The following is a 25715-nucleotide window of genomic DNA, read 5'->3' on the forward strand; positions in this document are numbered from 1 at the left end:
GTTTCGCAACCAGTGCATTACTTTTGCAGTCACTGTTATACGACATTGACGGGCAGGAAAAGACCAGCTGGTCCACTAAGCCTGCCCCACACACCGTGATGGCCAGAGGTTCATGACTCAGCACTCCCGGTTGAGGCATGGTATGGGTTGGTTTCACAGTAAAGTCCTTCTGATCTTCCTCAACCCAGAACGGCGCTCTCTACTGGTCTGGTGTGATATTTTCCATTTCCCACACCATCCTGTCGCCTGTCTGAGTGAGATCGCCAATTAGTGCTGCAGTCAGGGGCGGTATCCGACTGAGACGGCCCAGCTCTGACCGTTTGTAACATTGCTAAATATTTCCTCTTTTCTGTGAAGTGTTTGGAATTGTACAATAAATTGACTGCTCCTCCGTTCCCAGTGGGGAACTGTGCTCAAAGAGAGTGCAGATCAGAGGCAGGGATACAGTAAAAAGAAAAAGAAGATTTGCATTTATATAACACCTTTCACAACCTCAGGACGTCCTAAAGCTCTTTACAGCCAATGAAGTATTTTTGAAGTATAGTCACTGTTGTAATGTAGGAAACACAGCAGCCAATTTTGTGCACAGCAAGGTCCCACAAACAGCATTGAGATAATGACTAGATCATCTGTTTCAGTGATGTTGGTTGAGGGATAAATTTTGGCCAGGACGAACTACCCTGCTCTTCTTCCAAATAGTTTCATTGGACCTTTCATATCCATTTGAGAGGACAGGCAGAACCTTGGTTTAACATCTCATCCAAAAGACTCCCTCAGTACTACACTGTAGTATCAGCCTAGATTTGGTGTTCAAGTCTCTGGAGTGGGACTTGACCTCATAACCTTCTAACTCAGAGGCAAGAGTGCTACCACTGAGCCACACTAGCACAGTTTCTGCAGCACTTGCTTTCCTGAAGCATGACCCCTGTGGGAGCGTGGGCGCAGTGAATTTAGCCCTGTACTTAGAATGTTTTGCCTTTAATTCCCCTTTTAATTAGTGCCTCTCACTTCCTTCTTCAGATCTTGCTGACCCTGGATGAAGATCTGGATCATGTGCAAAGAGACAAAATCTATGTCTTCTAATCCCTGTCGCAACAAATGTTCAGAAACACCGGCTGCACAGCAGACTTTCATTACCCGAGGCCTGTTCCTCTGGAGCGACAAGAGAAACTGGACTCGCAGTGCAAGAGAGCTTCAGATGCGATGGGGACCTCATGAGCCAGTTGCATTGCACTCGCCCTTAGGCTGCCAGCTCTTGCATTTAAAGCAACCTTTTTGTTGGAGGCCTTTGTGCCACTGCATCGGCCTTCAGCTTAAGACATTGTGCTGCTGAGATGACGAGAGACTGTTGGCTTCTCCTGCATTGATCAGTCCCTTACCCTACAAGACACGCCATTGTCGCTATCTCCTTGCCAACCTTACTTTTAAGAGGCGGCTCTTGTGTTTGAAGAAATCCATTTTAGCGCAAGTTTTGGAATAAAATCAGGTCTTATCGGCAGAAATGGAAACGGATATTCTTCAGTGGCAGAACTTTTGTCTGCACTTGTTTCATTTTGCCAGTTCTAACCGAAACTGTATTAACAGGGGGAAGAGTACGGGACTGAAAAAAGAAGACATCCCTGGCTTTAAAAGAAAAATTGTTTTCTGTGCTTTGTCACTCCATTGGTAACGGATGTTCCTGTGTTTGTGGGCGTCGGTGGTCCTGATGGTGGATTGGAACTACACCCTGCTCGCTGTGTTGGGTGCATCCGTCGTGTGGAAGATTGGCGGCCCCGTTCATCTTAGCTCAGTCACACTGAACTCGTGCTCACCCATCTGTGGGGCAGCATTGGCTTTAGAAGCTGTGGAGGAATTTGTGACCAGTATGTTGGTCTGGCAGTTTAGCTTAGGTATAGATGTGGGTTGGGGTGGGGAGAGAGGGGTGGGTAATTAGGGTCAGAAAAAGTAAATTCTCAAAAATAACTCTGCAAATTCATGAGCTCAGGCAGAGGTGATGAACGTTGTCTCTCTGTCGATTGTCACAAGTAAAATGGAATGTCTCAATCCAGCTCCTAGCACAAAAACTGATACCAGTTCCCGAATCTTGCCAAAAGGAATAATGAAACTATGATCTGTAATAAATGAAAACTTTTGCTGGTGGTGTTCTGCTGTGAAGGTTAAGTTTTGAAGTTGGGGTACACTGTAATGGGAACCCCGTGTTCATCTAGCATACACTGAGGGCATCCTTACATTATATCTAATGTGCGTGTGATCTGAGAATATTTGGTGCTTTCGCTGGGTGTAACATGAAAATATTCACTCACCCATCTTAATGTTATATTGTACTCTGGTTGGGAAATTTCCCCCAGAGGGTCAGTTCTCAGGCCAGTATGTTCTGCACTGTAAAATCCATCATGATTCGTACTGGGGCACAGCTTGCATTGTAGCAAGCACACTGTGGGTAAAGGTGTGGATCCATGATTTCTCATTGTGCACTCTTTAATGTCCTCAGATTAATTGCCACTGAGAGATTGAGTTACCCAAACCTGCCCAGGAGAAGCTGGTGCCCTCATCGATCAGTATGATTACATGCAGTGGATATGTTATGTGCATTCCACATGTTATAACTACAACACTTATCATCTGTGCGTCCATTTCTAAAGGCTTCTTTCTGTAGCTGCTAGATGCCCATAAAGCTCTGTAATGGCAGATATAGCTTCATAATGTGATGTGTATGGGTACATTTATAACTCACGGGGTCCATTTCTGTCAAGACAGCTTTCAAAGTGACTTAAATAGGGTACACACCGAGTTTTATCAGCTTAGTGATGATACCCACTTCAAATAGAGGCAACGGTGGTGATGACAATGCCGCTTTTAACGAGCTCACCCACTGGGAAATGTGACTGAGGGCTCCAGTACTGTTTTGATGTACATTTCCTTTTATTATTGCAATCGTTCTTCGGTTCTAAGCAGGGCTCGAGGTTTGGCACGAAATCCCACAAATTTCTACACTTACCAAGTGTCGTATAGTTTATTGCCCGAGGATGCAAGTTTGCATAAAATGCCCCCGAGACAGTGCAAACGCCAGGTTCTGTTTTCGGATCACTTGCTGCAACAAAATTGCTTGCTCTATTTATAGCACATTGTCATACATTACATTCATAATATAAGGAATATGTAGGTACAGAATGTCAGTGAATGAGCCCTACAAAGTTACTGTGTTGTTTATCAGAACAGGAAGAATAAAGTTAAACCCGTCGTCAATCAGATAGCCAGACTCTGCCTTTTTAAAAAAATGAATAGTAAATGCTGCTATAAATGGAATACTGCTGCATTAAATGCCTCGTCCTGCTGCGATTATAGATTGTAAAGTGCCTAAATGCTCGGCAATGAAAATTCTACCCTAGGTTGGCTCGAGGAATTAGACAGCAAAAATTTTTGGTAAGTTTATTTTTTTTTTAAAAGCTTCCTATTTGAGTTCAGTAAAATTTAAACACTTCCGTGCATTCTGGTATTTTATATTCCGTGGTATTTGCAGATACACATATTGAGGCTCTTGGAGAGTTCTACATTTCATTACGGAGAGTTGACAGAGCAAGCGTCTTTCCTTGATGGTTGGGGGAGGCTAGAGTTGGTGCGGAGGAGGGTGGGCCTATGGCTTACTGAGTATGGGTTAGATTTTGTCCGTATCTCTTGGGGTGCTGATGTGGGCATTGGGGGCTGGGGTGACTCCAGTCACCTGATAGTGCCAGCATTCCTTTGGCTGAGGAGAAGGGAAGCTGTGGGAAGTATTATTTTTGATGTTTACCATTGAAACAAGCTCAGGGCTGCGAGTATATTAGCACTATACAGTTGTAGGTGGGAAAACAGTTATTAATCTAGAGTTTGCTTTTAAACGGTTGAAATATGATTTACAAGGTGCAGTTGAGAAAAATCAAAGTACATGTTTCCAAGATGAGAGCAGTCATATTGCCCAGATTGAATGGCACCAACAGTTGGCCAGTTACTAAGCAATATTGGTGATGGTGAAAAGAATGTAAGCTTGTTCTTCCTTTAGTCTCTATGTATCAGAACAGCTTGTTGCTGTCCCGATCCCCTGCAGCAACCAATGATTGAATTTGTCCAAAGCGATAGTCTCGGTTTCTGCTATGGTAATGAAAGATTTTCCCTTCGGAGTTTACCATTAGGGCTGTGGTAGCGATCTCCATTTACGGTTGAAACAGCCAGATCCATCCGAAGACATATACTGTGCCAGTGAGGCAGTCTCCTGCTCATCCTAACCTATGGGGCTGACATTATCCACTTGCAAAAATGTACTGCTATGTCAGCATTGGAAATGTTCTCTTTAGAAGATTGAAAGGGATTGGAACACACGTATACAGTGCTGGAGACCTCCTAACACGCCCAGCACACTGACCTTTGTCAGACTCCACTCTATAATGCTTCACTGGTCGGTGAAGATCATCCCTTATCACCTTCGTGAGCTTTATCAGCGGCCAAATACTGTCGTCCATCAGTAAAGCTCGAACACAAACTACACGAGAGGTATTGTGGATATTTCCCAGCTTTAGACTACTTCTGACTTCAGAACCAATGGTAATTGTTGTACTGTCCCGCACCCTTTGAATTCCAATTTTGGAGACTACTGTTTACAGATTTAGATTCCATGGTGCAGCCAAATCTAATTCAAAAATAGAAGTCCTTTTTGACAAGGGGGGTGGGCATTCTCGAAATTAATAGGAAATAATGTCGCATCAAATGCTCACGGTTACGCCAGGTCAAGGACGTGTTCTGTTATGGAGACATCAGTTCAATTTAAGAACCAAAGATGCACAACCAATCTGAAGCAGCAATAATAGGTCAGCCTATTGGACTAAATCTGTATTATAGCCCTTTAGCTTTCTTGATGTGCTTATCGTGCTCCGTAGGATTCAGTTGTCTAACCAGACGATGGTAGTTTAGGGAACCCTAGGGTGAATTTGTGGATTATTACCAATGTTATCTGTTGTAACAGAGTGTCTGGCTAGTCGGGGAGGGCGGGGGGGAGGGGGAAGAGAACTGCATTAATGGAGTGATGTGAGGGAAGATACGAATTTGTGCCGACCTATAATATATTTGATTTCTGGGTGCTTTCCAAGTGGATTGCTCAATATTGAGACATTTGAAATCTTTTCTTAATGAGGCATTTTTTTAAAGATGTAGCTGCGCTCTGAATCAGAACCGTCAAACAATGTAGGTCGAACTCAGCCAAGGAGCCGTCCACATTGGTTTTAGGCTTCGATTTGTGTTAACTGTGCCAGTGATCTGGTGTGTGCACATCACCCAAAGACCCAGGACTGTCTTTACTCTTTGTCCTCAACATTCTCTTTGGGCTTTTTTTAAAAAAAAAACAAACGAAGCCTTGTGGAGCCAAAGGGTTGGAGGTTTCACTTTATGTTTACAAAACGCAAAGAATGATCTTGCCTTTGTTTGTGTAGCAGCTGTTCACAGTTTGGGGCCTTTATTAAAAATTGTCTGTTACGTTTACTGTTATTTAATTTTACTTCTTACTGTACAGCTTTGTTTCTGTAAAACATATATTGTTGTAACAAAAAACCGTTCAGATACAATAAAATCCAAAACCGACTTTGTGTCAATGAGACTATCTTTTTAGCTTTCCAACTTTTCACCCCTTGTCTGGAAACACTAACTGTTGCTGTTAAAGATCCATGAGCAGTGGCCACTTTCTGGTATCTCTCCCAAGTAGCTATTCTTCATGTGTGAAACTAGACAGTAAATATTGGCAGGCTATTTGATGTTGAAAGGAAATCACATCAGATCCCAAACCCAGCCTCGCCTGATATCTACAGATTCAAACCTTCCTGATTACTGGATAGTGATAAGCAGCAGTAACCCCAGATTGATTTTTTTTTTCCCCTTCCTCCTTAACTTAGGCTCCCTGATGCTGGGGAGGAGAGCAGTGTGAGAATGGCTCAGGCCACGATTGGGAACTTGGCACTTGGGGAATTATGCGTACAAGACTCCATGCTGTGGCACATTAGGTACATCAGTGGGAGCTACGCTGACGTGTGCTCGGTAATTATCTTTTTTGCTTTTAAAAGGGAAGTGATAAATATTTAAGAATGAAACATTTTAAATGGCATTGGGAAATAGGACTAAGTTCTTTCAGAGAGCTGACACAGGCATGATGCACCTGTAAAATTCTATGGGGTAGATTTTCTGCAACGGTCCCCAAAATCTCCATAACTTCGGCAGAAATTCCCTTTCGGCAGGAGATGGGGAGAACCCCTATAGAAAGGATTGCCGTATGATTATGTGCAAATTGCACACAGACAGAAATGCCCATTGCAGATTAAATACCTTGCAATGGCATTAATACAAATTGAGACTTTCAGGAATGTCAAAAGTCATGTTTAGTGCACATCCATTGCACAAAGTGTCCATCACATGAAATTTCCCAGGAAACAATCAAAAAAAATTTGCTTCACTGTCTCTCAGCACATCTCTTAGACACTTCTTTGCAAATTTTTTCAGCAGCCAAGTTCTTACCACTCCCTCCGGCTCATCATTAGCAACTCCATAGGAGAGCAGATGCTATAAATACTATTTATATCATAAATAAAAACGATTCATTCTCCATAGGGTAAGTGCATCACCCAATGTGGTACCAAGCAACACAGATCAGAGTTTCTAGCTTCCATTCCCAGGGTTTAATGTCGAGATAGCTGATCTCAGGTGGGTTAGCAGTAGAGGCAATATAATTGACCTCAGATTCTCTCATTAGAAAGGAGAAAAATCAGCAAAGGTCCCTATTCCTAAGTCACTATGCAGTGACCATCTCATTTTGTACTCGTGCAAACTGACGACAGGAATAATTCCACCTCCACAATATGTTTTTAAGCACTCCCAAGAGGCTTTTACAATTTTTATTTTTATGCAGGCTGCTTCTTTTGATATTATGGGGTAGATTTTCATCTTCACCAGTTGGGTGGTGATCTAGTGGAGCAGATCGCATGCCTTTTACAAACCCCCCACCCTTCTGATTTTAGATAAGGTCTATAAAGGACTGGCCATCCATCCCAGTAGGTTATCGACCAGGGGGTGATGACAAAAATCCAACCTTATGGGTTAATGTGACTGACATCGGACTACACAGGCCTCTAAACTGTGCAGTGAGATTTTTTCAGGGTGCTTAGTTATTGTAAATAGCAAAGTAGGGAAAAATTCACCATTCCTCATGTAAAGCCTTACACTCATTCGCCAGCATCTAGACTATAGTTTCAATGAAACAAACCTGATAATTAATAGTTACTATAAAGAGATATGAAGTAATGGTGATTGAAGAGAGAGGATATCATGATCTCGTCACCGCAAATTAAGATGATGATTTATATCAATCTCTACCCTGGCTGAGATAATCTAACAGCATAGTCCAGGGATTGAATCTTAGACTGTCTGCTTTAGTATGAAGAAAGAAAGAATGTGCCTTTATATAGCGCCTTTCATGACCGCAGGACGTCCCAAAGCGCTTTACAGCCAATGAAGTGCTTTTGAAGTGTAGTCACTGTTGTAATGCATTACACCAGGGAATTGCCTCTTTCCTCAAGCCAGGTCTAAAGCACAACAGTAAGGGAATTTTAAGAGCCTTGTATATATTACACATCCTTTCTAATTTGTTTAAAGTAGCCTTGCACCGGTGAAGAAATTCAATAGTAAAACTGTTTTTATGTGAGGATTTATAGGTAGTTATTCAAAGCTCTGAGCTACTGTAGGGATTTTGTGTAACCACATTCCCTCAATCTAAGGATTTCACTTTTTAAAAAATTTGTTCATGGGATTTGGGCGTCGCTGGCAAGGCCAGCATTTACTGCCCGTCCCTAATTGCCCTTGAGAAGGTGGTGGTGAGCCGCTTTCTTGAACCGCTGCAGTCCATGTGGTGAAGGTTCTTCCACAGTGCTGTTAGGAAGGGAGTTCCAGGATTTTGACCCAGCGACGACGAAGGAACGGCGATATATTTCCAAGTGGGGATGGTGTGTGACTTGAAGGGGAACATGCAGGTTAGTTCGTTAGCTTGCTGTTTAATTTATCCCAACTCTACTACAACAAAAAAGGCAGGAGGAGCCCTGGGCTAATTATTTTAGCCAAGGAGTTAACATTGTCAGCAATAGTTCCAACACAAAGTTTGTCATTTCACATCTTTTTTGGTTAACTCGTGCATTAGGTCACCAACAACAGTAATCAGCAGCTTGATGTCATCACTCCGTGACATGCGGTGGTCGCCGTTCCTTCGAAGGATGACGTCCACATCGTCACTTTCAAGTTGTTCCGCCACCTTGATGGAGTTCTGCCAGGGGACAATGTCATCCTTCATGCCGTGGATGAGTCGGACCGGGCACGAGATCGGGATGCTGCTTTGTAGCACACAGTGCTCTTCTGACTCCTTTATAAAGTCATACTTCACGGGGTAGAAGCCACTGGCGCTGTACTTGGACGGCATCTTGTACTGTCCCGTCTTCTCGGCTTCATTTCTCAACTGAAAATGAAAGAAGAAGAAAAACAACAGAAACTGGGCACGTGCATGAAGTGAGGAGCATTTATAATAAAACTCAAATTACAAGGGCGTGGTGACACATTCCATCTGGCTTCACGGTGCACAGTCCTGATCTCCATATTACAGTAGGGATGTAGAGGTATTGGAGAAGGTGCAAAAAAGATTCACAAGGACGATACCAGAACTGAGAGGATATCCTTATCAGGAAAAGGATGAACAGGGTGGGGCTCTTTTCTCTGGAAGAGAGAAGGCTGAGGGGTGACCTAATAGAGGTCGTTAGGGTAGACGTAGAGAAAATGTTTCCACTTGTGGTGGAGTCCAAAACTAGAGGTTATAAATATAAAATAGTCACTAATAAATCCAATAGGGAACTCAGGAGAAACTTCTTTACCCAGAGAGTGGTTAGAATGTGGAACACGCTACCACAAGGAGTAGTTGAGGCAAATAGCATAGATACATTTAAGGGGAAGTTAGATAATCACATTGGGGAGAAAGGAATAGAAGGGTATCCTGATAGGGTTAGATGAAGTAGGGAGGGAAGAGGCTCGTGTGGAGCATAAACCAGTTGGGCCGAATTGCCTGTTTCTGTGCTATAGTTTCGATGTAACTTTACGTGTGACAGCGCTGTGCGAAGGTGCGAATACTTAAATGCTACCTAAAGGGGAAGCAAAGCCTAGGGAGGGGCAAGTAACTTTAATTTGAAATATCTAGCCGATAGCATACTTTGATCAGTTAAGGTCCTGGCATCCATTGCTCTCAATACAGCAACTTTGGGGCAGCCTTGCAAACAGGACAGGAGACATTTGACATTTTCAGATAAACATGTTTATGCATTTGTTTTTTTTTAAATATAAAATGGGGCAGTACAGTACTTGGAATAAAAAGCACAACCATCTGGGGAATTGGAAGGAAATGTAATGTGGGATGGTCTTAACTCCCTGAAGATGGGACCACATTTTTTGTAACTAAAAGCAAAATTATAGTTACAATAAAAGTAGATAATGATGGGAAATATTAAAAGCTGCAAATGAAATTCAGCACCAGTACGTCATATTACATATACACCCTGTTATACCGAGACCAAAGCAGGAATGTCTCTGTACAGTTCAGTCCTGATAAATAAGCAGGTTGCCATAAGATGTTATACTTTGAACATTTATAATGTGAATAGTATACTGAAATTGCATGTTTACAGAAGGTGTCAAGGGAGTGAATGAGAACAGTACACTGACAACCTATACTTACAGCAAGTATGTAATTATCCAAAATAAAAACAGAAATTGCTGCAAATGCAGCGCCTTTAAAAGAGAAAATAAGACATGTTTTGGGCATGTACCCTTAATCAGAAATTCTAAACGTTCACCTGTCTTGTCTCTTTACTGATGCTGTGTATTTTCAGCATTTTTTGCCTTCATTTAAGATATGCAGTATTTGCATTTTTTCCCCCTTTTTTTAATTCGTGTTAAGTATTTAAATGTTTTTCGATTCTCTTACCTCGAGGGGGAGCTGTTTGAAAGCAGTTACAAAGTAATCAGCAGCTGTTGCTATGCCAACCACTCCAGCCACTTTCTCCGGCCTAGCAAGGGAAGCCAATAACATGAGCCATCCTCCCATACTGGAGCCAACAACTATCTGAAATATTGAGAGTAGAGGATGAAGGAAATAAGTGATTGAGGACAATGGTCAAGTGAAACGAACACTGAAAAAAAACATTGTACCCCCTACCCTGAGATGTTAAAGAATCAGTGGAAAAAAAGTAGTAATGGACGTTTTTTCCCCCCAAATACAATCTTTACATTTTGTATTAAATGTCAATGGGGGGGGGGGGGGGGGGGGGGGGAAGTGGAAATGAGATGTAAAAGATCAAACAATGCCACTAGCGTAGCACAGGCAACTCGGTACATGTATTTGTGTGACGCAGTGGGGTTGCCAACTCTGGTTGGATGTATTCCTGGAGGTATCATCACATGACCCTTCCACCTACAACCACCCCGTTCCCACCATTGGCCGCTCGACACACCATCCTCAGGGCACATCATCGTCCCACACCAATTGGAAAGTGAACAGACTTTTTGTTAGCCGATTGGATGATTCATGAATGTCAGTCAAACAGCCTTTTTTTCCCCATCTCCCAATATTTTCATGTAAGGAGTCTTACAACACCAGGTTATAGTCCATAAGCTGTTGGACTATAACCTGGTGTTGTAAGACTCCTTACATTTGTCCACCCCAGTCCATCACCGGCATCTCCACATCATCAATATTTTCATAACTAATAACTGAAAGTGGATAAAGAATTTTTTTTTTAAATCCATTATTTAAATGCGCCAACAATGTTTCTCCAGAGTTGCTGGAAGCAGTGTCCAGGAGATGAATCTTTAATTCCTGGAGACTCCAAGACAATGGAGAAGTGCCGCAGCCGTCCCCACACCCGCTCCGGCGTCCCCACACCCGCTCCGGCGTCCCCACACCCGCTCCGGCGTCCCCACACCCGCTCCGGCGTCCCCACACCCGCTCCGGCGTCCCCACACCCGCTCCGGCGTCCCCACACCCGCTCCGGCGTCCCCACACCCGCTCCGGCGTCCCCACACCCGCTCCGGCGTCCCCACACCCGCTCCGGCGTCCCCACACCCGCTCCGGCGTCCCCACACCCGCTCCGGCGTGCCACCGCCATCCCCACACCCGCTCCGGCGTTCTGCAGCTAACTCTGTACAATACTAGTATACTGGAGCAAGCTCTGTATCATTAATGTTCATAAAGTTGTGAATTATTCTATTATACTTCGGGGAAGCTTCAGAAAAAAAAAAAATCTCACTTTCAGCTTTACCCAAGTATTAGCCAGTTCTCTGCAAAAAAATTACCTGCGTTAACTGTGTGAGCCTGTAACCTGGATGTGCATTGAGATGACTGTATCTCATTGACGTGAGATCATCTAACAGTGCTGGACGCCAAGTGTGATAAACCTTCTGACCTCAGAACTGGGCTAAGTGTTAATTGAAACTAACATTTTATTCCAGCAATTCCCTGCCCTCCCAGGGAGTCATCCTTTCACATTTTCATCTCAGGGGCTGCCTACTGACACAGCTGTGCACTCTTGTGATAACATTTTATTTTCAGGTTGAGGTGGGCTGGATGTGGCTCCACCAGAACTCCCGTGACATCCTGTGTCGTTCTGGAGCGCAGTAGCACCGAGATAACCAGCCTACACATGGGAAGGCCATTTTTAGATCACAAATGTGCCTGTACCGATATTATCAGAGTTTGTAATCTACAAATGGCCTTCCCATGTGTCAGGCTGATTATCACAGTGTTCACACTTTTTAACAGTTTGCCCGTATTGGATAAAAATGTTCTGGTCTTCCAATTCTCCAACCCACCCACCCGCCCATTCTCCTGAAAGCCTTGTTGAGTACAGTTCCACGGGTGTTGGCTGCCCTCCGGTACATCACCCAAGTGGCCATTCTACCTGCGAGAGCCCAAATAGTAAGTGTTGTCTGGCTATTCGACAGTGGAGGGCGTCACAGCCGAGCCTGATCCAGTCCCCGCCTGACATCTGCACAAGTGCACTCTCCGGGAGAGAACACTGAATAGTGATCAGGAGTAGGAACCAGTGATGATTTCTCCCCACTCTAGCCCAAGGGTACTGAGGTCAATTGTAGCAGCCCAGTGCTGCCCCAGCTGATATTAGTTAACTAAGCTAGCTAAAGGGATATGGGAAAAAGCGGGAACAGGGTACTGAGTTAGACGATCAGCCATGATCATTTTGAATGGCGGAGCAGGCCCGAAGGGCCGAATGGCCTACTCTTGCTCCTATTTTCTATGTTTCTATGTAACTCAGCACCAATTAGGAACAACCTGGGATCTTCTGCTCTGAATATACCACACTGGGCAAAAGTTTCTGCCACAAAAACCATTGGAGATCGCCAGCAAATAAGTTTGAAATGTTTTATTTTCGCCCAAAACAAACTGCCAAATCCTCAGGTAAGCATCACAAGCACATTATTCATAGCCTTTCCCCAGAGTATTCTTTCAAAAAGCAACGACAGCTGTTTCAAGAGGGATATTAAATTGGCTGGTTCAATGTTATTTTTGTCGCTGGCCTGTCCCATTTGAGTAGCACAACGACATTTCAACATAGCGGTTGCATATTTCTTGCACATGAGAATTTTTCACTGTGCAAATTAAAGAACAACATTGCAGTGAAACCTTAGAGCCTCTTGTTCAGAAACACAGCTCCCAAGTTCTGGCTATCAATTCACAGGGGCTGCAATATCCCTTTAAGAGTTACAGATAGCGTGCCTGCCCTGTAAATATTAGAATCATAGAAAGGTTACAGCTCAGAAGGAAGCCATTCGGCCCATCGAGTCCATGTTGGCTCTATGCAAGAGCAATTCAGCTAGTCCCACTCCCCTGCCCTACCCCCGTAGCCCTGCAAATTTTTTCCTTTCAAGTACTTATCCAGTTCCCTTTTGAAGGCCATGATTGAATCTGTCTCCACCAGCCCCTCAGGCAGTGCATTCCAGATCCTAACCATTCGCTGCGTAAAAAAGTTTTTCCTCATGTCACCTTTTGGTTCTTTTGCCAATCACCTTAAATCTACGTCCTCTGGTTCTTGACCCTTCCGCCAAGGGGAACAGTTTCTCTCTGTCTAGGCCGTTCATGATTTTAAATACCTCTAACAAATCTCCTCTGTTCCAAGGAGAACAACCCCAGCTTCTCCAGTCTATCCACATAACTAAATACACAGGTAAAGAGATTTTCCCTCTAATTTTATTCATATAATTTCTCAAATTGCATTCCAGCCCATTCAGGATTATATTTCTACCAAAAGGGCGGCCTGCTATTAACATGCTTAAACCCATCCCATCTCGACTGGGCTGTCAGTGAGGGGTCAAGGGGCAGGGGGGGTGGGGGAGGTGAAGCTTCCTGATAGCATGTCTCTGTCAGAGACCAGGGAACGCAACCTGCCACCCTCCTGGCTCCAGAATGTTGGATTGCAGGGAGGAGAGGGAATGCTTAAAATCTCTATCCAAGGAAAATCTCTCTGTCTCCATATTTCATTGTGGATGTCTAAAAGAGGGTAGAAAACAGAGAGGGGTTTAAAAAAATGTAATCAGTGTACACTAAAAAACATTTATGTTTTGAATGCTTAAAAAAATTTTGTTTTCTGATATCTCAGGAGTCTCTGACTCTGAGCAGCACAAACCAGGAAATTCAGGTGTGACCTTCAGATCGTGGCAGGGGTGCTATTAATCGGCCACAGTGCCCCAAGTTAGGAAATGAGCCAGAGTTCACGCTCCCAATTGCATCGACTGAACTCTGCCGTACAGTGTAGCTGATTGGGCATCGAGTGAGGGCAGGACCAGGCTTGGCTGTGATGGCCCAGTGGTTGAATAGCCAGCCAAGGTTCACACATGAATGACGACTATCATTTTCATATGGATCAGACGGTGTAACTGAACTGGTGCAGAGTGAACTAAAATAGAAAGCAAGAATACTTTTTTAAACAATCTTTCAGGTGACACCCACGCTACGACAACTATTGGAAGCTTATGCATGAGAACTCTCTGATTTTTCCTCATGACAATGAGGCATTTTGTCTCTAGCCAAGGTTAACTGTGGGCATCATTCTGGGTCCTATGAAGTGGCACAGTGCATTGGTAATCCAATATTCTGCACTCCCATGCCACCCTAAGCAGGAGTCCTCAATTTGACAATCAATCAAGCACATATCCAGATCAAAGCATCAACAACCAAGGGATTGGGAGCTTGCATGATGGGCTATGTGGTACTGAGTCACAGGGATCAGCAAAATCCAAGGTTCAATCCTTAAACTGTGTTGAGTTAACAGAAATCAGCTGAGGTGTCAGTAGGGATGCTACATTTGGCCTCAGTGTCCCTGCCGGAACATGTGTGTAACCGGTATCAGGCCCAGCTGTCAAACAACTTGCATTTATATAGCGCCTTTAACATAGTAAAACGTCCCAAGGTGCTTCTCAGCAGCGTTATTGGGCAAGATTTGACACTGAGCCATGTAAGGAGCTATTAGGACAGGTGACCAAAAGCTTGGTCAAACAGGTAAGTTTTAAGGAGCGTCTTAAAAGGAGGAGAAAGAGAGAGGCAGAGAGGTTTAGGGAGGGAATTCCAGAGCTTAGGGCCTAGACGGCTGAAGGCACAGCCGCCAATGTGGGGCGATGGAAATGGGGGATGCGCAAGAAGCCAGAATTGTAGCAACGCAGAGGGTCTGAGGAGATTACAGAGATAGGGAGGAGGTGAGGCCATGGAGGGATTTGAATACAAGGATGAGAATGTTAACACTATACAGTTGAATGCCAATGCTCACTATTCAGGCTCACAGCTGAAGAAAGGGGCTTTAGCGAGGCATTGGAGAGCTGTCAGTGCCCATGGAACTGTACCCCACCATGAATGGCCTTCTTCCGGGGGGGGGGGGGGACAGGAGGGAAGACAAAGTGGGGGGGGGGGGGAAACGAACAAATAATTGTTATTTCACAATTAATGTAGGGAAAAAGAAGTCAAATTCAACTTGGTAAATGAACAAAGATAATAATGCAGCTATAACACACGGGTTTCCACTGCTAACCTGAGGTCCTGCGGTGAGACTGTCCAAGACTGTTAGCACATCATTCTTCCAATCTCCCAACAAGCAATCCACGGCATTTCCTTCTGAACTGCCACAGCCTGTATAATCAAACCTAGACAAAGAAGCACAGACTCTGCCAGATGACTGATTGCCTGATAAAAAAAAATTCTGCCAAACTAAACTCTTATTTTAGACGAAATTCCACACAGACACGATCCTGTATCATGACCCTCGGAACCTCTGCATTTTAAACTAAAAGTATTAACTTTCCATCATTAAAATATGCAAAGTTACTACAGTGCAGCTGTGGTAAGATAACATGTTTCATCAGAGATGGAATTATATTAAGGTTAGAGCCTGTGGGTGGCCTGACTGTAAAATATTGGACTTCCAATGCAGAGGGGAGGGCACTGGAATCTAGCCTAGTCCTGTCTTTTTATCTTCATCAGGCAAATCTTTGGACAGACCACAAGTCTGTTCCCAGTCCTCCTGGCAATGCCCATTGTCACAACTTGTGAAACTAATACTGGATTGTTTTTAATCTTAGCTAGATAGATAAATCAATCTCCACCCCCGTTTTTTCCAAATCAGCCGAGATCAAAGGGTGCATCTTTATATGCTTAAAATGTTCAGTCATATCTTTGTATTTTAAGTAATTCACTGTTGGATTTGTAAGCGTGCTAAAGAGCTGTGGAATTCCAGATCTAAGATGGTCTCTGCTCACTTTACTAAAATCTAAAATGGCTGCTCAGAGACCCTTCGTCTGTCGTACAGTCACAGAACTCTCTCATCCACGTGTGAATTCGATTACGTGCTTTAAATTGTTGTGGACAATTAATGTTATGATTCCCAGGATCCGCAGACACTGAAGTGTTGAACTAGCTAAAGCTGCAGACAATGTGTTCATTATGATCTTCTTTAATGATATATGTGGTACAAGCTTAAGGAAATAAAAGTACAGAAATCTACAACCTTGTCACATATGAAAACAGTATTGTTACGTTGATCATGATTAATTGATAGTCCTTTCTTCAAAGCAACTAAGGGTATATTTAAAAAAAAAGAGAATCTTTCCAGGTTCAGCAATTCTGCTTGGATTTCTGGTGTTTGCCAAGACGCAAAGGGGGTAAAATTAAATTTTGGTGGGTGGCAAAATGGGCAGTAGTGGATCGGCTGCCTGTATTACACCCTTCATCCCCTAATTTTCCTTTCTATTGAAGTCAACAGAAAGGAAAATCAAACCGGCTGTACAACGGGCAACCAATTCCCCACCACCACTACCTCTTTTGCACCCCCACTGAAGTTTAATTTTACCTCGAACTCCATAAATATTTTATTGTAAGACATCATGATAGTTCATGAGGAAACTGTCGCATTACATATAACACGAAGGAAGACCTGAAAGAATCTATTGGAAAAAGTATCCGCTAAAATATTTTTAACTGAAGAAAATGTGAAAATTGTAAATTAACCCCTTGTGGACTGTTCCCTGATTTTTAAAAAAATATACATTTATTGCACTGTATAATATTTTTGGCATTGTAAATTATTTATTTGCAAATAAATTTGATTAGTTGCCGTAGCCTGTAGTAAGTATTTTGAAAGACTGAAGATGTAGCAGGAATCTTTGCAATCGGGGTTAATTCTTAGACCTGCACTACGTTAATTCTGCTAAGCAGAAAGCAAAAGTCAGAGATTTCGGTCTGTAATGGATGCAGTCCACTCATGGAAATTGTTGACGAGTCATTTGAGCGCCAAGGCAGTGCTTGTAAAAAAAAAACGGAACCGCAACGCTCTCTGAAATCGGCCACTATGAGGAGCGAGAGAGAGTGGCCCAGAGTGACTCACCGTCTGATCTTGCCTCCCTTTGTGTGGGAAAGTGCCTGATCTCCACCAGCTGCCTCTCCTCGGTTAAGATTGGAAATGCACCACGCAGAGAACCACGAGTGAGTCTCGCCACTCAGTGAAGCTGCAATGCTTTGCAGCATCATTCAGCCCGAAAGGCTGTCAAACTATTTCTTTACATGTGACGGCCCTCAGACTATCAATTCTGTCAGGTTTTATCAATTAAACATATGAGTTAAGTGCATGTGGGACTTTTGCATGATTATTGAGCATATATTTGTTTGTTCCCATGGAAACTGTAGCAAAGCATACAGTTCACAATGGGAAACATACAGATGTAGATGAGTCTGGTTTTAATAAAGCACCCAGATGTTATTTTTTAAAATGTGAAGTCCTTTTTTAAGCACACACACACTACAGATATTGAAAGCATCAGCTTGGTTTGTAGCTCGAGTACAATAATGGGGTCAAATCCCTGACTTAATAAAAAAAACTTGTGGTCATGTTTTTTCCCCATAATTTGCCATCCCTGCACATTACACGTTACAAAGTCTGGATATTCGCATGATTGTGGGTGACCCTGCCAAGATGAGACAGGCTGGATGGACCAGCTTGTCTTTCTCTGTCCTTTTTCATATACAAGAAAGCTAGCAGTTCATTAATTAGAGAGACAAACAGGCAACCTCCTATTTTTCTTGAAAACAGGAATTTCATTCTCTTCAAAGGCTCTAGTATCTCTCAGAAGTTGTTACATGATGAACACTAAAGATTCACTGGTGGAGCAGTGCAAAGGGTGGCCTCTCATACCCATTACCAGCACTAGTTAGTCCCCCAGGTCTGTCTTCATGAAGCTGTACACTCTCAGATGTTTCAAGCCTCATAAATTTCTTTGGCCAGACTTTGAGCATTACAAGTACAATTTAAAAAGCATTCCTCCTGTGAAATACTCCCTTTGGTAACAGTCCCACAGCTCTAGGCATAGGGCATGGTATAAATTTTATAACCCTTCATCAGTGTTGAATGTAAATTCTGCTGCCAAATACTTACGGTGATATTTAAATATGAAATGTCATAGCCTTAACCACACTTCCTAGCAACCCATTCCAGCCGTTGATCACCCTCTATGTAATGCAATGTCGGCCTTGGCTCAGTGATAGCACTCTCATCTCTGAGTGAGAAGGTTGTAAGGACCAAGCCCCATTCCAGAGACTTAAGCACAATCTCGGCTGACACTTCAGTGCTATACTGTTGGAGGCGCTGTCTTTCAGATGAGACGTTAAACCGAGACCCAGTCCGTACCCCCTCAGGTGGGCATAAATGATCTCATGGCACTCTTCAAAGAAAAGCAGGGGAGTTGTCTTGGTCTCCTTGGCCAACATGTATCCCTTGACCAACATCATCAATTGCAGATCATTATCTCGTTTTTTTGGGATCTTGCTGTGCACAAGTTGGCATTTGCCAACATTACAACAGTGATTATACTTCAAAAGTTCTTCACTGGCTGCGAAGCGCTTTGAAGTGTCCTGAGGCCTTGGAAGGTGCTACATAAATGCAAGTTCTTTCTTTCGCTATGGTATCACCAGTGGAACAGGCCATCAAGCACAATGGATGCCAGGAGTAGGTTGTAGGATCTCAAAACGTTGAATGTTGTGGGGGGGGGGGGGGGGGGGGAGGAGATTGTGTGTGCAATGTGCAGTGAAATTATAAACATGTGCTTAATAAAGGAGCTATTTAAAATGTTAATAATTACCTGATATTAAATCTAATTCATAGAATAAATGTCACTTTAAAAGTTCATGTGCTTATCAGGATATTTACAGAGGAAATATATTTTCTGAGTGCTTAGTAATGCATTCAACAGAGCTGATTTAGTCCAGCGGCCAAACATTTTGAGCAATAAGAGTGAAAAGCAGCTGACCAGATCTCCAACAACTTATATCAAAAACAAATATAAATTTAAATGGGGAACATTTTGTAGATTAAGTCAGCAGGACATTATGTGGAGTGTCTGTTTTAGAAACATAGCAAATAGGAGCAAGAGTAGGCCATTCAGCCCTTTGGGCCTGCTCCGCCATTCAAAATGATCATGGCTGATCGTCTAACTCTGTACCCTGTTCCCGCTTTTCCCCCATATCCCTTGATCCCTTTAGCATTAAGAAACATATCTATCTCCTTCTTGAATACATCTAATGACTTGGCCTCCACTGCCTTCTGTGGTAGAGAATTCCACAGGTTCACCACCCTCTGAGTGAAGAAATTTCTCCTCATCTCGGTTCTAAATGGCGTACCCCTTATCCTGAGACTGTGACCCTTAGTTCTGGACTCCCCAGCCACCGGGAACATCCTCCCTGCATCCTTACTATTCTGTTTTATTTACATAATTGGTCAATTTGATTAGTGGAGTTCGTTGGCTGCAGGAACATCTAAACGTCAATGTTTGAGCTGAGCAAGCATGATAACTGAGAGGGATACAACCAACTGCAACAATGATTTCACCACACTAGACTATATCAAGCCATTTACTTTCTTCCTTGCTTTATGTTTCCAACAATTAAATATTTTGGCAATCTATCTTGTTATTCATTCATCTCTGAGGCCTCTTCCTGTCTCATAACCAGATATAAAATTGCAGCACCGAGGGAAGTCACTCAGCCCATCTCACCGTGCTGGAGATTATGCAGACGTGCACTCCTGTGTGTGTGGATCTAGCACCCGAGAGGAGACGCTGGGACAAGAAGGGTGTGACCAGTTATATAAATCACTTTGAAAGCTAAAATTTGAGATACGACTTTTCATTTTCTCTAGTAACTGTAAATAAATTATCTAAATGTAAATAAATGATCTAAAGGTTCAGTGATATCACAGCACAATTCATGCTCCAATAATTCAGGTAAACAGCAATTTTGGCAGCTTACGTCCTCAATGAATGGGGATGAAGTGGGAGCTGCTCTAGGTGGCTAATAATCCCATGTATTTTCTTATAATCAGTTCACTATAAAGATCAGAAAGTAAGTACAGATAAGGGTGGCCATTCAGCCCACCTATTTCATCCATGCCTCTCCCAGGAGATTACGTGGCTGCCGGGCTGGGAGGGGGGGGGGGGTGATGGGGGAGTGGGGGCCTAGGAAATGTCTAGTCATGATGCTCCAGCTATCACGAGTGCATGCCAGACTTCATTGACCAGTCCCACTTCATCGTATCTACCTGCCTCTTGAATGATTGCACAGTTTTTGCCTTCACTAAGCTACCCAGAAGCCCATTCCAAGTAGCGACCTTTGTTTAAAAACAGTTCATAAATTTGAGACGGTACCTGACAAAGGAGCGCTCTGCGGAACGACAGAACTCCTCCAAAGCCAATGCTTTCTCTCCATTCATAGTGGACCTGAATCCTGACAGGAACACAACTCCAGGGTTCTGCGCAGAAATTCTGTGATAGGCCAAACGAGGCAAGGGCAGCCTTGTGAGGAACTGAACGGAAGACATTGCTCTGTAACACGAAGAAACAAAACAGTAGAAGTCATTCGCTGCTGAAACTAGAGACATATTACTAACAAACCCAGCGCAACGTACAAGACAACAGTCTGAAGTCATTCATTTTTTTTTTGCCCTATTTCCACTATAGCCCAAAGTAGCTGACGTCCCTTTACATTCTAAAACAAAGGTAGTTCTAATATCTTCAAAACAAAAAGCATTCACTGGCTGTAAAGCACTTTGGAACATCCTGAGGTCATGAATGCAAGTTCATTTTTTCTTTACTATGTCCTGAAATTTGCACTATTTACGTAACAAGGCGAATTTTAAGTCAACTCTGAAACAACTTTACATGTGCAAGATTATAACTTTATGCAACTGTGTGTGCATTAGCTTATTGGTACTTGGCCAGACAGATGCCACTGTTGCCAGATGTTTTCATTCAGTGCTGGTGGCACAGCTGCCTCCGAAGGAGTCTCGGGATACCATCATCTCAGGAGGTCCTAGGCTCCTCCTATAGCAGCATCGTCTGCCTCATTTACATCATATCTGTCGCTATAGTCAGGGATGTCACTAGCAGTAGCGCTGTAATGTAACAGGGGCAGTAGGGAACGAGAAGTTCACCTCAAAACCATTCCTTTTGTTCCTTGCATGCAGACATTGGCACAATACAGAGTTTAAACTGATATATAGAATGGTTCTATATACAGAACGATGTCCTTTGATAATGGATGGTACCATGGGATCAGAACCTAAGCCCCATTATTCCCTTCCCTCTACACTCCAGTAGCATGAAGACAAGTACCATTCTTAGTAACAACTGCAGTCAAATCTAAGCCAACAGTATCAATTCTGTAGTTCTGTTTTCTTTTGCATGCTCATCAAGGTAAGGTTATACTGCCAGCAAGTTATGGGGAATGGGACACTTTCAATTTCAGACATCTAGCGTCAGCACCAAACGCTCCCAGGTCAGGTACAGCACAGCCAGAAACAGAGCCAAGCTCCTTTTAATATGCCCCAACAATGTACTTTAACCCTATCCTTAGAAGGGCATCCCCTACTGCACCAGGAGATTCTCATCCCTTTAGACTGGACTGGATTCAGACACAGATCGCAGAGGTGAAAGGCCAGCACTAACCCATTGCACCACCTAGTCCCCCAATTCCAAGCTATTTGATATAATAAATGAATTAACTTGCAAATCTTACCTGTGTTAAAATGTTTTTTTTTAATTTAAGTGATCTGTTACTGTACTCAGCCAGTTTCAAAATTCCAGAACAGTATGTAGCAAAGGAGCCAAACTAGTTCAACAGCATTCCATGGATCAGCAGACAAAATCAGACAAATGCGATGAACTGGAATTTTAAAAATTCAGAATCAGAAAGTGACTGTGGTATAACCCAGTTTTTTTTATTTGAGAATATAATAGAGTGAGAGTGATAAAACGTCAAAATCAGGTTCCTGCTCCTCAGATATCTGCATCACAAGCACAACAGCTTCAAGCAGGAGACTCTACAGCATTAATGAGTAACCAGCATTTTAAAAATTAACTCATGAAGACCAGTGATTTGCAATTGGCACAGAAATGGATGGAATTGTGAAACAATGATCCCCAAAACACTGGTAAAACTCAGGAATCACATGCAATAAAAACTCAGTAAGTCAAATTCTGTTACCATAAACCAGTGACTCTGCTCATGAGGTAAATTAAATAATCTCGTTAAGGCAAACATTAATCTTCATAACTCATGATTTGCATGGCTTGTCATCCTCATAATGGGACAAAAACAGTATTCTACAATTATCCATCCAGCTTCATCTGTATAAGTTATACTGGGCATAGGATTTCCTAATATTCAATTGCAGATCTTCATTTGAATAAACCTGTAGAAAAGATGTCACAGCCTGTTACTGTTGCTATGTGAATGTCAGTGTTAGCTCTAGCTATGTGGGCAATCGATGGTAAAGACACTGGTTAGATTCCACATGAAAACAGTCGATAGAACAATTTTTAAAAAAAAAAAATCTAACCCTCTGGGCAGGAAATGGGCTAGAGTAAATAGTAATTACTAGAGTAAAATCGGGAGGGGTGTAAAACAGGCAGCGACTGGAACCCTCCCATTTCCCACCGGACAGGTTAGATTAAAATTACCCAAGAGTCAATGTAATAGTAATCATTTGGCACTGTATGTCACAAGCAGATTTTACATAGAACGTACAGCACAGAAACTTGCCCAACTAGTCTATCCCAGTGTTTACACTCCACAAAAGCCTCCTCCCTCCCCTCTTCATCTAACCCTAGCAGCATATCCTTCTACTCCTTTCTCCCTCATTTGTTTAATCTAGCTTCCCCTTAAGTGCATCCTTTCTTGCATTCTTTGTAGCCATGACAGTGTGTTGCAACTTGGGCCTTGCCCCTTCATCTAAATTTCTCAATAACAAAATGATAACTATATGCCGAACTACTAGTGCAAAAATCACTTTTTTTTAAAAAAAGGTGCTTTTTAAAAAAAAATGATGCTCCTGTACTTCAGGATGCCTGAGAACATAGAAAATAGGAGCAAGAGTAGGCCATTCGGCCCTTCAGGCCTACTCCGCCATTGAACAACATCCAAGAAGCATTTACATTGGATATTAATGCTATAAACCATTGCTTTTCAAGTTGGGGGGGTCACGATGAGGTTATCGGGCGGACAGAATGACACATGGGTTTTATCCCTCAAATCCCCAGATTAATGGTGCATGGTGCCCAAGCATCATTGACCAATGAGCTCACACAATGTCAGCGCCCCCTAGCTTTGTGCATGATGTTAAGTGTTTGATAATTGTGAATGGAGCATTTTTTGAGGAGTAAAGTTGCAGATGTTGGGAAGGGAACAAGTGGAGCTGGGCAAAAGGAAAATACAATCCTTCCTACTTGGACTTGGGGTTCACATTCTGACAAAAATCTTCGACTGCAATGTATTGTTTCTTAGAGGGGGGGGCACACATGGGACATGAATCTGAGTGGGATGGGGCAGCAAAAAGAGTTGGGGAACCTCTGCTATAAATTACAATTTTGTTGGACATTGAAGGACCAAAGACTGGAGAGTGATTTCTAGTTCCTAATCCAATATGGGCAGGTAAACAATTCATTTCCTGAAAATTTTATTATAGCTGAGGGAGGGGAAAGAGCCACAACTAACCTTTGCCCTATCTGTGCCTGTGAGTACAGGAAAAGGAAAGAATATTAGTTTCTTCCTTTTTAGAAATGTGCACATTGACATTTAGCGCAGGCCTGCTGGCCCCTGGGGAGCCTCACTCATTAGGAATGACACTCAAGTCATTTTGGTTTGAAAATGTAAACTACTTTAATCTACTGAAGTTTTTTTACATCGAGTTTGCTCCACTCCTCGCTCGAAGGCCCCGGCTCCTGCTGTTTACAGTTACGCAGATGCCACCCTCCCACCGGCGCCTTGACATTTCCATATGGAAGTCTGGACAGTGAATCTCAAGCAAGCTGTTTTACCATGGGAGGCGTCACAACCAGATCCAACACGGTCTTCACCCAATGTCCAGACACACATTTTACAGCTGGACTGGTTGGATAACTATCAGGAGCAGGAACATTACATACATAGAATTCACAGCACAGAAACAGGCCATTCACCCCCACAGGTTCATGCTGGTGTTTATGCTCCACATGAGCCTCCTCATCTGACCCTATCAGCATATCCTTCTAATCCTTTCTCCCTCATCCCTCCCTGGCCCAAGGGTGAGCATAAATATTATGCCCACTATTTCTGGTCTGTCTGAGATCAGTAAACTCAACTCAGAGCAGAGATTGGGGCTTGTTGGGGTCCTCTTGGTTTGTGCAGCTCAGCACCACATAAGGGGAAGAATGTCTCTGGTCTTTTTGATTATAGATCACGCTTCAAAAATTGCACCTCCCGTGTGTTTAAATTGGGTCTTCACTCTTTTGTGATCAATAAATCTCTCTCCCGGTTGACAGCCTTGACTCAACCCCTATCTCTCTCTTATTGGAAATCAGGCTGTTTCCTTTCCCCAGGCCCTGGAGGCTCGAACCCCGGCCGCTCCCTCCCTCCCACACCGCTCCCTCCCTCCCTCCCTCCCTCCATCCCTCCCCGCTCCCTCCATCCATCCCACACCGCTCCCTCCCTCCCGCTCCCTCCCTCCCGCTCCCTCCCTCCCGCTCCCTCCCTCCCTCACCCCTCCATCCATCCCACACCGCTCCCTCCATCCCTCCCACACCGCTCCCTCCATCCCTCCCTCCATCCCTCCCACACCGCTCCCTCCCTCCCTCCATCCATCCCACACCGCTCCCTCCCTCCCTCCCTCCCTCCCTCCCTCCATCCCACACCGCTCCCTCCCTCCATCCCACACCGCTCCCTCCCTCCCTCCATCCCACACCGCTCCCTCCCTCCCTCCATCCCACACCGCTCCCTCCCTCCCTCCATCCCACACCGCTCCCTCCCTCCCTCCATCCCACACCGCTCCCTCCCTCCCTCCATCCCACACCGCTCCCTCCCTCCCTCCATCCCACACCGCTCCCTCCCTCCCTCCATCCCACACCGCTCCCTCCCTCCATCCCACACCGCTCCCTCCCTCCATCCCACACCGCTCCCTCCCTCCCTCCATCCCTCCATCCCACACCGCTCCCTCCCTCCATCCCACACCGCTCCCTCCCTCCATCCCACACCGCTCCCTCCCTCCATCCCACACCGCTCCCTCCCTCCATCCCACACCGCTCCCTCCCTCCATCCCACACCGCTCCCTCCCTCCATCCCACACCGCTCCCTCCCTCCATCCCACACCGCTCCCTCCCTCCCTCCATCCCACACCGCTCCCTCCCTCCATCCCACACCGCTCCCTCCCTCCCTCCATCCCTCACCGCTCCCTCCCTCCATCCCACACCGCTCCCTCCCTCCCTCCCTCACCGCAGGCAGCCGCAGCTCCCGCTCCGCCGTCCCAGTGCCAGCCTGCGGCTGTCGGGAGAGGGACCGGGACCCGGCCCGGGACCAGAAGGAAACCAGAACCTTCACCTACCCTAATTTAGCTGAGCAACAGCTACGGCCAGTCAACAGGGACAAAACACAAGGGACGTCCTTCTCCTTATTTTTTCTCTGGTTCCCTTTCTCGCGATTTCTTTTTGTTTCTTACTTAATTCTCTCTTTTCCTTCCTTTCTTTCTTTCTTTCTTTCTTTTTGTTTTGTTTCCCTTCCGTTGTTCATTCATTTCACAGCTACACTCGATAGAGTGGGTCAC

At 44.1% G+C, this 25715-nt stretch overlaps 2 protein-coding genes across 3 annotated transcripts in view; one reads left to right on the plus strand and one right to left on the minus strand.

The window, feature by feature from the left end:
* The window catches only part of sidt2 (SID1 transmembrane family, member 2), a 63986-nt gene extending 58379 nt beyond the window's left edge, over positions 1 to 5607 (plus strand). Inside the window, exon 26 of the mRNA XM_067970954.1 lies at positions 1021 to 5607. Coding sequence (XP_067827055.1) covers positions 1021 to 1083 — 63 coding nt within the window. The 3' untranslated portion in view covers positions 1084 to 5607. The remainder of the gene's footprint in view (positions 1 to 1020) is intronic.
* Positions 5384 to 25715, minus strand: LOC137301454 (palmitoyl-protein thioesterase ABHD10, mitochondrial-like). 2 transcript variants are annotated; one of them, XM_067970956.1, is made up of 6 exons: positions 25497 to 25715; positions 21659 to 21805; positions 20290 to 20466; positions 15135 to 15246; positions 10028 to 10165; positions 5384 to 8515 (listed from the first exon to the last, which is right to left on the minus strand). In XM_067970956.1, exons 3-6 carry the CDS (start codon positions 20460 to 20462, stop codon positions 8168 to 8170), a joined length of 771 nt encoding a protein of 256 aa, XP_067827057.1. In that variant the 5' UTR covers positions 20463 to 20466; positions 21659 to 21805; positions 25497 to 25715; the 3' UTR covers positions 5384 to 8167. The 2 variants fall into 2 exon arrangements, with proteins under 2 accessions (XP_067827057.1, XP_067827056.1); XM_067970955.1 differs by lacking the exon at positions 25497 to 25715 and adding an exon at positions 25388 to 25489.

The sequence above is a fragment of the Heptranchias perlo genome, chromosome 33, assembly GCF_035084215.1.
Source record: "Heptranchias perlo isolate sHepPer1 chromosome 33, sHepPer1.hap1, whole genome shotgun sequence".
Taxonomy (NCBI): Eukaryota; Metazoa; Chordata; class Chondrichthyes; order Hexanchiformes; family Hexanchidae; genus Heptranchias; species Heptranchias perlo.

Bases quoted from the DNA above. Each gene is read 5' to 3' on its own strand.
- LOC137301454 (XM_067970956.1), bottom strand. From the start codon at position 20,462: ATGTCTTCCGTTCAGTTCCTCACAAGGCTGCCCTTGCCTCGTTTGGCC. The intron at 15,247-20,289 runs GTACCGTCTCAA...TTCTTTGTCTAG, and splicing joins GCAGAGCGCTCCTTTGTCAG to GTTTGATTATACAGGCTGTG. The intron at 8,516-10,027 runs GTAAGAGAATCG...TTTCATTTTCAG, and splicing joins TCAAACAGCTCCCCCTCGAG to TTGAGAAATGAAGCCGAGAA.